Genomic DNA, 12998 nt, shown 5'->3' on the forward strand with positions numbered 1-12998 from the left:
AACAAACATGACAATTTAACAGCATTACTGTTTTCAATGTATTTTTAAATGTTGATAAATGCAGTCTTATTGAGCATAAGAGACTTTTTCTAAAACACTGCATAAAAAAAATATATATATATATTACTTACATGTATAGTTTAGTATTTCGGAACACAGGACATGGTAACTATGCACAAATATATTTATAATCAACATTTCTCTTCTGTACTGGATAGGATTTTGTTCCCCACTAAGCTTGTCACAGTGAATTATGGTATTGCCTTTGTGAAGGATACACACTGCTTTTGTTTAAAAGGTAACTTTTAAGGCAAAAAAAATACATGCCTTACTTCTGGCACAGATCTTGTGTCAGGAGTTACTTAAAATGCTTCATATGTAGGCAGCTCACCAGAGCTCACCTTTTTATCTCTCAATCCATCTACTCGCTGTCATTCCAGCACTGACACTCTCTCCCTCTGATCCACTCTGTCTCTGTGGTGAGAACCAGCAGCTGGCTCTTGGGAGTCTAATTGTCTTACCCTGGTCTGATCCTGCTAGACACCCACCACATCATCTCCTCTCAGAGATGAAGATCTCTGCATGGTTACGTGCCACTCAACTTACGTAACTTGTACAAAAAACAAATGTTGCTAGGCCTCTTTTTGATGTCTTTCCATGCACTCCTAACTGGTTCAGGTCCAAAGGCTTACTGTATATATAGAGAGGATATTCAAACTCTGAGAGCAAGAACATGACATTAAAATTTAAACATGAGTGAAGTAGGAGATAGCTGAGAGTAGTTGGTGGAGATGTAACTCGGTTCCTAAGAGCCTGCTGCAGCATCACGCAGCTTGATAAAAAAATAATGAAGAAATAAAAGGAAGACAATTTACTACATAATAAAATGAGGATTGTATATATATATTTATATACATATATCTGAGATAGAACTCTGTGTTAGAGTTTAATTCAATATTTTTCTGGTTTTCTTCATATTAAAAATGTATGCAGACGTACAATCTCTGTTTTCAACCTCAGGCTATTTGTCTTGTTCAAATATTTGTATAATAAATATGGGCTGAGAATTATTTAGCTACTTACAGATTTCAAAAATTTCAACGCAGCAGTAACTCCTGAAAATGGATAAATAATTGTATCAACCAGTTTAAAGGGATCATCATGAGCAATCAAGAAGGAAGTAGGACAGATACTAATATCCCTAAACTGCTACTTTGCATATATATTTACATTCACATGTGATGTTTTTATCAACTGAACTCTCATTCTGATGGCACCCATTGACTGCAAAGGATCCATTAGTGAACAAGTGATGCAATGCTAAACTTCTTCAAATCTGTTCCGATGAAGAAAAAAACCCAACATCTTGGATGACCCAAGTGTGCAAATGTTTGATCCAATTTTACAGTGTTCACAACCCATTTAAAATTTTAGAAAAATGATGTAGTTTAGAAGAAAAAGAGACAAATTTTTGGCCAATATTTTATATCAGTAACTTTCTACAATTCAAAGAAAGATTATAAACGCATTCATTTGCTTAAGAATAACATGCACTTATTGATTATTCACAGTTAGACCACTGCCACGTACACATTTCACTGCAGATTATTTTTAGAGCTTTGCAAAGAAGCTGTTAAAGGATAAAACCAACTACACTGGATTGAGCATCAAACTGTGAAAAAAAGTGGTGCTTCTCTTTTCAAAGAGGCCCTTTAAAATGTAGTCTGAATGGAACAGCAGCAAAAAGGGTCAGGGAGAATTTGTCATAAAAAGTGAGAAGGGTCTGGCTGCAGACTTGCACTTGCACTCTCAGACTTGCGTTCTCAGACTTGCACTCTCAGACACTTGTCTTTATTTTTTTTTATTTGTTCTATTTATTGATAACTGTTTGTTTGAATCTCTCAACATTTTACAACAGTAGCCAGGTGGTGAAGACAAGAAATAAAAATTAAATTACAATGTCACTTGCAATCGCTACTTGCACTATCCGCTACCTGTGAAGTCACTTGCAATCAACACAAATTGTGCATGTTGCCAATGGAGACAAGACGCTGTGCTGGTGATTAAACGATTAAAACCAAATTAGTAGGCCTACTAATATAACGTACAGGGTCCTGCAAGAAAAAGACAAGACCGGCAAATCTGTGGCCACAGAACAGCAGAATATGAACGCAATGCACAAAGTCTTTCGTTAAGCGTTTTCCTCCTGTAGAAAAAACAAACACTTAATATGGCATAATGTATTAAGATACATTAAGTTCAATTAAAAGTCCAAATTCAAAATATAGTTATTATGTAATGTACTACAAGGCAAGCAGATGGCTATGAACACAATGTGCAAACTTTGTCCTCCCATACAGCAAAACGCTTAATATGGCCTAATAACAGACTAAGATGATAAAGACAATTCAGTAGGCCTAGCCTATTTCTTGTTGTTGACTCAACGTATATACAGACCAGCAAATATGAACGTGCATTATGAAATGCATTAAGTGATTTGAAAAGGATCAACTCCGTACAGGCAAGCAGACGAGTTAAGAACGCAGTGCGTTAAATTGTACATTAAACGTATTCCTCCTATAGAAATTATTATAAATATTATAAATAAAACACATAATGTAGCTTAATGGACAAAGACAGTGATATAAACGAGTTGTAGACAGTTTATTCTATATGGAAAAATGCTTAACGCGAAACTTTGCATGTTGCGTTTATTCTGGGCTCACCTGCGTGAATGAGGAAAATACTATATACATATTCATTAAAATAATGAACTGTAAATTTAATTTGATATTTTAATATCATCTTAATACATTAAGCCATGCTAAGTGTTTATGTTTTTCTACGGGAGGAAAACGCATAGCGAGAGACTTTGCGCAAGCGTTCATATTCTGCTGTTCTGGCCACGGATTTGCCAGTCTTGTCTTTTTCTTGCAGGACCCTGTACGTTATAGTACTAAATGAGGTTTAATCGTTTAATCACCAGCACAGCTTCTTGTCTCCATTGGCAACATGCACGATTTGTGTTGATTACAAGTGACGTCACAGGTAGCGGAGAGTGCAAGTAGCGATTGCAAGTGACATTGTAATATAGTTTCTTTTTTCTTGTCTTCGCCACCTGGCTACTGTTATAAAATGTTGGGAAATTCTAACAAAAAGTAATCAAAAAAATTAACAAAATAAAAAATAAAGACTGCAAGTGATGTCACTAGCGGAAGTGCAAGTTTCTGAGAGTGCAAGTCTGAGAGTGCAAGTGCAAGTCTGCAGCCAGACCCTCTAAGTTCAATTATACTTCTGGCACAAAAAACCTTGACTAACTTTCTAACTGGTCAGTTACCAAAGAGCAAACAAACATCAAGGCTGAAGTGTCAAATACTGGTAACCAACACACTCATGAGCCACTAGAAATATCTCAAATGATAATATCAGTATGGTGGCAACAGCATGAAAGGTCTTTGAGCTGCCTGGTGGAGAATGACAGTCCAATTCAAGCAAAACGAGAATTTTCCCTTCCCCTCTGAATAACGGATCTACAAGACCTAAAATCAGGCAGTGCCTCTAATTCCTTCAAACCCTGAATTGGTCTTCCTGCTGTTGGCGTGGTTATAGATGGCCACAGTGCGATTAAGCATTGAGAACTGAAAGCTTAAGTGTGCTCACACTGTACCATGGATGCTGAAGAGCGGTTGCCATGGAGACACGGAGACTACATATGTTTAATTAATTTCAATGCATATCGCATGATGTGGGCTTTGAATGTCAGGGCTCAATTATCCATAAATAGCAGGTTCAGTTCTGCCGGGTTTGTGCTTTTAGACTAGCAACAGTGAAACAGATCTAGAATCTTCCAGCCTGGGTGATCAGAACGGCAGCTTTATATAACCTTCAGTTACTATAGTCAGCTAAAACAAAACTGAAACTAAAATTCCATTAAATATTACAATCAAAAAGTAAACTAAAATAATTTTTGGTTAGAAAAGCAACATTTATCAATGTAATAACTTGATGTACTAAAACACACACACACACACACACACACACACACACACACAGAGAGAGACATATATAAACCTCTAAAAATAACAATTACTAAAAAGAAAATTACTAAAACATAAATTTTAAATTACAATGTATATATAATCAGAAAAAAACATTTAAAATATTAATAAAAACTATAATAGTCACTCAATGCTTAAATAACACTGGTGTGTAAAACTAAATACAAAGTAGTCTTGACCAACATAACAAATGGACTCCAGAAAAAAAGAAAAATAAATTCCTACAAGTGTGTGTGTACTTCAAATAACTACCAGCACCAATATCCTCCTTTGACCTCCTAATAAACTAGAGATGATTAATAACATCTAGTTGCCAGGGGGGACAGAAGTGACACAGGTGACAGGATTAGTGAATGAATCCTCCAGGCCAAGCCAATCAGAATTTGATTAATGAGACTGAAATGATGGGATGGTGTGAGATCTGTGTCACATGCTGCTTTGGAAATAGAGCGATGGGAATCTGCTGTATAAAATCACCAGTAACGTCTGTCTTACACTCCTTCATCACATGTAAATGTTGTGAGACAGAGAAATACTAATGGCCACTTACATGTGTTTTTATTACAAATACACTCACATGCATTAATTGAATGCAGCACATTAATGCTGGGTGTTTCCCAGCTTTCCTGCAAATGCACACCTTTACGTCAATCTTTACATCACAGAATCACAGAAATGATTAGAAGTATTACACTTGCTGCCAGGATGTAAAATGGCAGTTAAAAAAAAAAAATAATGGATCATTTATAATATAACTTAAATCACTAGCAGAGAATGTTTTAAACAAGTCAAACGTCTATATCCCATCTACCATCTACAAATAACATCATAATTTGATATAATCTTTTGAAATGGCATTTACAGTGATTCTGTGTAATACTACTTTTAATTATAAACAAATTTTCACTTAAAAATTTTTTTTAATTATAAATACATTTATAATAATTTTCTCCCTTAAAAAAAATTCCTTAAAATTGTCACACCCAAAAAGTAATATCATTTGGTCCATATAAAGCTGGAAGACAAGTAAATAATATCATTTTATTTTCTCAGCTCAACCATTCTAAAAATAAAGAAAAAATTATAAATTAAGTTTGATTTTGGAAAATTTAAGAACTGGGATTTTAAACTATATTTAGGAATGTCCCAAATTTTGGTAGCTGAAAAAAAAAAAAAAAAAGCTCATAAAATATTTATAAAAAAAAAAAAGCTGACATCAAAGTTTTCTGAAGGTCATTAAGCATTTATATATATATATATGTATGTGTGTGTGTGTGTGTGTGTTCCCTATGTGTTTACCAATCCTGAAAGCCAACACAATTCAATTAATTTCTGCTGAATTCTATTTCTCTAAATATATTGATCTTCCAGATACTTTCAAGAGAACCTCCATGCAGTTAGTGTTTTCCTGCATCTTATTCAATATCTGTCTATATTCTACAAGATGCTTTGAAATTGCCAGCAACAGGAGAGAGCAAGCAATTGCAATGGATTCTATATTGAGCTTGCATCTTAGCCTTGCTGTCCTTCAAAATGGTAATATATGTGAGATGAGAACAACATTATGGCTTCTGTTTCTCTCTCTGGAACTCTCCATGGTGCTGATACAGAAGTAAACATGCATTAAAGGGATACTCCACCCCAAAATTACAAATTTGTCAAATTTTAAACTGAATCACTTACCCCCATGTCATTCCAAACCTGTAAAAGCTTTGATTGTCTTCAGAACACAATTTACGATATTTTGGATGAAAACAGGGAGGCTTTTTACTGCCAACTCTCAAGGTCCAGAAAAGTATGAAAGACATCATCAGAATAGTCCATCTGCTATCAGTGGTTCAACCGTAAAATTATGAAGGGACAAGAATACTTTTTGTACATGAAGAAAACAAAAATAATGACTTTTTTCAACAATTCGTCTCCTCTGTTTCTCTCCACATCACCGTAGCTCCATTTTTAATGAGCATACGCTCTTCTGTATCAGTGGCGCCACAAGGATACATTTTTTATGTATATTTACTCTTTGATTTGAAAGAAAACAACACAACCTTGTGGCGCGGCTGACTCAGAAGAGCTTATGCTGCCTGCCTGATGTGGAGAGAAACAGAGGAGAGGAATTGTTAAATTAAGTCATTATTTTTAAAAAAGTATTCTCGTCACTTCATAATGTTACGGTTTAACCACTGATGGCAGATGGACTATTCTGATGACGACTTTCATGATTTTCTGGACTTTGACAGTGTAACTTACTTGTCAGTCTATGGGACAGTAAAGAGCCTCCCGGTTTTCATCCAAAATATCTTAAATCGTGTTCCCAAGATGAACAGAGCTTTTACGGGTTTAGAACGACATTGGGGTAAGTGATTAATTAAATTTTTTTATTTTGGGGTGGAGTATCCCTTTAAAAGCCTGCTACATACAGAATACTCCACTAAAAGGCAGAATAGAATAGTTTAATACAGGTATACAGGGTGTAGTACCTTCTCGAACCAAGATTAAAAACAAGCCCACTCTGACCTTTGGGTACAAACAACCAATTTGTCATTTTTGACTTAAAGTACTCCTATAGTCAAACTCATCTCAACAGTCTCCTTTCAGCATTTTGTTCTATCTTGTGTGAGTGATTTTGCTGTGGAATCCATCTGTATTTTCTGGGTCACTGCAGCCTGCAGTGAGTGTGACAGCAAACAACTTTTCTCAACCAGACACTGAGGACCATTGGCCCTTTACTGCGTGACGCCCTGTAGGCCTAGAGAGGGAGAAACTGAGTATCAGGAGGTGCTTAAAGGGGGGGCATGGCCCATCTAGAGGGATTCGTTTAATATGTTTGCAAAACTGCTGCCAGTTTCATCAATGAAGTGGATGCGTTGGAGCAACATCTGCCTTAAACACAGATAACAGAAATAATCCTTTAAATACATAAAGGGATTTGCAAAGCCCTCTTAACATTCTATGCATACAATGGCATGCAAACCCGGTGAATTAGAACAAGTTTATACATTTTCTTGGCTCTTTCTGTTGAACAAAAATGGCCCAAAATTATTGATTTGCTGTGATACTATCAAGGAGAGAAAAATCCTTGTCGTAATTATTTCTTATGTAAATATTATTTATAAAAGAATACTCCTTTAAACATGAATAAATGCCACCATTTGGAAGTTTTCTAAAGATCAGCACAGTTAAGTTACATTGCATTCAACAGTAAACAATGGTGTTCAGGTAAAATCACTTTACGATTCCATTTAGCAAACTGTTTGTATAATTATTTGACTTTTTACTTTTTACCATTAATTCTCTAGTGAGTAATCTGTAGCATTTCAATAATTTTAATTAATAATTGTATTTATCATTTAAATACAATGGAACACTCAATCAATGATCTTTTTTTGTTTTGTTTCTTTTTGTTTTTGTTATAATCTACTTAATTTAATTGTTTTTGATTGTTATAATATATATATATATATATATATATATATATATATATATATATATATATATATATATATATATATATAGTTGCTTTTCTTAGAGTCAACCTTTGATTAATCAGTGAATATTTAAATGAAGCACCCAGCTATAAAATGGCTGAAAAGTGACTAGAGGCTTTTTTTATTTTCTTTTTTTTTATACTGCATTTCAATCGGAGAAAACGTGGGTAGTGGTGTTCTAGGTCACAATCTTCCTTTTCTCTCCCAATGAATAGCTCCACTTAGGGCATTATTGCAAGTCCATCAAATAGTCTTGCTGTCCTGCACTCGGCCTTGTTTTCTTAAAACTTTTGATAAAATAGTTTGATAGCGCAGGAGAAGCATTCGAATTTACTGGCAACACACAAAATTACATACAACAAACAGATTAGAAAACTCTCCCTTGAGTCTGAGAATGCACACTTTTGTTTTTCCAATGTATTTCCTGAGCCAAAGCAAACATACCTTTTATATTTAATTAACATTTATAATAGAGTTTTGCACTGGACTAGCAGACTGTAAATAGACTCCATCACTGGGAGTGGCATCTGTTAATGGATGCCATATTTTGGGGGGTGAGAAAGAAGAGAGATGATGGACTGCTCTTTTCTAACTGCACTAGTCTTCTTTCCATCAGGATCGATTATGTTCCACCATCTCCTGCACTCCTACATACTCTTATTCCCTCACTACATAAACAGGCGCAGACACACATGCACAAATGCAATGGCAGAGCCCATTAGCAACATTCATGGTGGCTTGTTTGTAACTGAAAATGAAGGAACAAACGACAAAGCTTGGATCCAAAGAGTAGGTGAGAGCTTTACTTAAAATAAAACTGATGGGAGCAAATGTATCGTGAAAATAACAGAGAGCTCAATGAAGCATGATGATTCTTCCTTATAATTAATGGCTTTGGCAAATAGGAACATAAAATCAAGCAAAAGGTTATGCAACAACTTTAACTTTACAGACCAACATTAAGAGAAAAATGAGGCATACATTTCATTTTCCAGCACAAGAGTTCTCCTGTGCACAAAGCTAAATTTTCAACCAATAACACCTTTGAAATAAACTGAATTGTGCTGTTCAAACATTTGGAGTTATCAAGATATTTTTGAAAGAAGTCTCTTTTGCTCACCAAGGCTGCATTTATTTGATCAAAACTACAACACAAACAGTAATATTGTAAACTATTTAAACTGTTATCTATTTTAATATAATGTAAAAAAAAATTTCACATGATAGCAAAGGTGAATTTTCAGCAGACATTAATTTACAGTGTCACATGATCCTACAGAAGAAACAAGAAAATCAAGAAACATTTATTTTTATCCATGCTCAAAACACTTAATATTTCTGTGGAAACTATGATGGATTTTGTTATGATTCTTTGCTGAATATAAAGTCCAAAAGAACAGCATTTATTTGAAACTGGTAACACCAAAATTTGAAACAGTATATATTCAGATTCTCTACCAAATATATTCAGTCAACCATTGTTAAATCAAAAATGCATATAAACCACTGTGCCACTCAGCTCTCGCCAGCTTGTTTACATCACACTCAATGCCATTTCACTGCCCTTCATCATTACTTGTGCATCATGTAACCGCTATGTCCTTCATAAACACATCTGAGCACAAATAATCTCAACCAGACACATTTTATACAAACTCTATTTCAGAGTTTGAAGAATTTGTTGATGTTCACAAAATCTTAAAATTGTCTTGTTTTGTCTTTCCCTTGTTCTCTACTCGCTTATCTCAACATGCATACAATCTACTATAATCCACCGTAACGTGTTCTTACCGATCCTTCTGTCAGATCCTGTATGCGAAATTCACTGGAGGGGAATAAAAAGCAATTGTTCTTTCAGGAGGAGCCCAGTGCTACAGGACAGTCTGATTGTCTGGCAGTCAGGAAACTTGAGCTCTGGAGGCTGGCATGGGATGGCTGCCAACACCACCAGCAATTACCCAACAAACACTGCTTCCGGAAAGATGATGTCATGATTACAATCGGCAAGCCTCTCTATCGTTTCAGTTTCTATATTACTGAGAAGTTGCAGTAAATTTCAACATACCCTCAGGAACAATCGTCTAACTACAGCCATGCTGTTCTGGACCTATTTAAAAAGTTTATGGTTTTGTTTTTAACAATCTGTAACAGCCACTAATTTTAGAGTCCATTATGAAGATCCTGCTTGGCGCTACACCACCGTGATTCGTGGTCATAACTGCTGCATTTTATTTGCATTTTAAACACAAAATGATGTTTCTTGTCGAGAGATACACTGTTATTTATAAATTTTTATTATTTATAAATAACAAAGACTACTTCAAACTTCAAAAGTATTACTTCAAAATTTCACATTTAATTCATGCTAATCACCGTTTCTTGATTGGTTTGTGAAATTTGCAAGCAATTTCTGAGTGAAACTTATTTCTGCACCAGTCTTCAGTATCCTGGTCTGAAACGAGCTCAGCAGGACTACAAAAGCAGATTCAGTTTCCTTTATCTCCCTCTAATCATTCCCAGACTCTTCAGGAGTCCAATTTCCATTCGTCGGTCTGACAGAAAGACCTTGTTCCCCTCTTCATCACCGCTGGCGGACATAATTAAATTCTTTGGAGGGGAAGAGGTCTGTGACTTTGTGAAAGTCAATTTGGAACATGGTGTATGAAATTTTGAAAAGAGGCTTCGATAGCAGTACATCTCATAAAAGGTAATGATAAAAATGCACAGAAATGGAATCACTGCTTAGTTTCCTAAATCTAAGTCTGCAGACCATCTTGGTATCTACAGGAACCATGTTAGGAGACAACAAACACACACTTGAGTCCCAATTTAGAAGGGAGGGAATACCATTCACTATTGGCAACAACCCACACGATGGCTCATTTTCACACCATAGCAAGGCTTTAAAAGGAATAGTTCACCCAAAATTTGCATCATTTACTCAACTTCACATTGTTCCAAACCCATATGCTGTTATTTTTTTTATCTAGAAGAACACAAAAGTATAGCTTTGTGTTAAGAACAAGTAAAATCAAGTTAAACATCAAATGTCTCTCAAAGGAACATCACTGATGTCAAAGTTAACCCTTGCCTTTCCAGCCAGGAGTTGATCTAACGGCTAACGAAGGGCAAGATTTTCAGAAAAAAATAAAAATAAAATGGTTCCTCACCAAACTATTGTGTGGTACCAGAAGACTTGCAATATGGTACAAGAGTCATATGGACCAATTATATGACTGTTTTTGCCCTTTCTGGAGCCTGGCAGACTGTAAACTGTTGTTATATGGACAATATCCTATTCTGAGGATTCATCACCAATCAACCAAATCAAACAATCAATAATATGCAGGGTTTAAAACAACACAAGAGATTGTAATGGGTGCCATCAGATATCTTGCATTGTCTCTCAATTCATAAAAAATATATTATAATAAACAAATAGGGTCAAGTGCAGCATAATTAATAAAGCGTGAAACTTATCAAGCATATTCCTATCAAGGATAATCAAGATCATGTGTACTGTATAGTCTTTCATTGCATTTCAATGCATTTCATTGCATTGAAAAAAGTTGTAATTGAAAATAAAGATTTTAATTTTTCAGTTTTTCTACACTTATATACGCTATTCCTCTGTAATTGTTTATGCCATTTTACTGAATGAAAAGTGTTTCCACAACAAATTTTACTTTTATTTAAAGCAACACCAATGCCAACTGATCATAAATGGTTTTGCCCAATTTCTGGAGTTTCCTGGGTTTTTCTATCTAATGACAGTGAGTAAATAATGACAGAGCTTGCACGGTACTGAAGATGCTTTATGGAAATCTTTGTTTTTGACAGTAATTTTAAATAGGATTCTATATTTGTGTTCTTGTCTTAAACAACCCATTAATTCCATTAATTAAACTTTCCATGAGCCGAAGGTTATGCTCTTCCTCATTTACCAGTCATTATATTCTCCTTACTACACACACACACACACACACACACACACACACACACACACACACACACACACACACACACACACACACACACACACACACACACACACACACACCTCCCTGGAGATAGATAGTGTCCTGCTTGTCCAATTAGACATGGCTACATGTGCATTAATCATCCAGTCTTACACCTCCACCTCTCACCTTTGGCATGCGAGTGTGGAGAGGCAAATTGAGTCATTTTGTGTGCCTTCACCTATGGCTTATGATCTGAAATAAGACATCAATCTTATACAGGTCATTATAAAAGCCATAAAATGATCAGTTTAGAGTATTTCCCTGTATAGCCACCTTAAAAAATCATTCAAAACGCTTCTAATAGAAGATCTCATTCTAGCATCTCTTCATATGCTTCTGAGAGAAAAAATGCAATGTGAAATCATTCTACGTGCATTAAAAAGATCAAATACAGGTACATCCATATATAAAGCCTACCTGAGTCAAAATGAGAGCTCAGCGCAAAACTAGGGTTGAAAATCGACGCAGACATAACCAGCAGTGTTACAGTGCCTGACATGCTGAAGATAACGTGAAGTCCAACAACGATGTCTCTGATGCTAAATAAAAGAGTTTATTTTCTGTTAGAACATGTCATTCCATCGCTCCTCCATGTTATAGAGTCAAAACAGGGGAATTGCCAGACAAATCCACTGGATGCAGTCTATTATCTTACGGATGTGTCTCACCGCAAGCCATCGCCGTGTTCGTGTGAATCTTCTCTGGTCATTCTCGTAGAGAGGGTCTCTGCGGTGGGTTCGGCTGCTTCTCTGCACCAAACGACACGCGACTGCAGAAGAAAGACCCTAGGCAAATTCTGGCTTTGGTTTTAATTGCTGGGTTTAAGCCCAAATGAAACCGTTTGTTAAAAAGCCCGATGGGAGCTGTTCAGTGCTGAACGACATAGCGCCATCTTGCTCATCTGCTGAAGGGGAGGAGATTGCGCCACAAGCGCATCTGTGACTGACGCTAACACTCAACGTGCACGAGAACCACAACAAGAAAGTGATTACAGACGAAACGATACTTTTATTGTAGCTTCATTACAACTCGCGGAACTGTTTTATGGGTCACAACTTTAAAGTTGATGAGAATCATGGGGGAAACAGCTGGATTTTTGTGTAATTGCTAATTATTGATACTTTTGATTCTGAATGAACTCTGATTGGAAGAACCACGTTTGAAGCTGACGTAAAACCACCAATAAATGCAGACAATCGTTCCATTCGTCGAACTCTACAGGTGTATTACTGCGCCAAGTTGTTATGTTGCCAGGCAGTCAGCAAACTATAGTTAAATAATGAACAATATAACTTGGAGGAAGAATTGCACATTCTGCTTAATGTTTAAGAACAACAGAAAGTATTTATTGAATATTTGTGATTTTCTCTAAAACTGTAGCATTTTTATGTTATTCATAATTCAAAAGAGTCTTGACTACATCAGTGATT

At 35.7% G+C, this 12998-nt stretch overlaps 1 protein-coding gene across 1 annotated transcript in view; it reads right to left on the reverse strand.

Moving 5' to 3' along the window:
• The window catches only part of LOC132121649 (serine/threonine-protein kinase LMTK1-like), a 55619-nt gene extending 43282 nt beyond the window's left edge, over positions 1-12337 (reverse strand). The window contains exon 1 of the mRNA XM_059531268.1: positions 11986-12337. Within this exon, the coding sequence (XP_059387251.1) occupies positions 11986-12067 (82 nt within the window). The 5' untranslated portion in view covers positions 12068-12337. The remainder of the gene's footprint in view (positions 1-11985) is intronic.
• Positions 12338-12998: the final 661 nt, after the last annotated feature.

This window comes from Carassius carassius, chromosome 39 (assembly GCF_963082965.1).
Source record: "Carassius carassius chromosome 39, fCarCar2.1, whole genome shotgun sequence".
Lineage (NCBI taxonomy): Eukaryota > Metazoa > Chordata > Actinopteri > Cypriniformes > Cyprinidae > Carassius > Carassius carassius.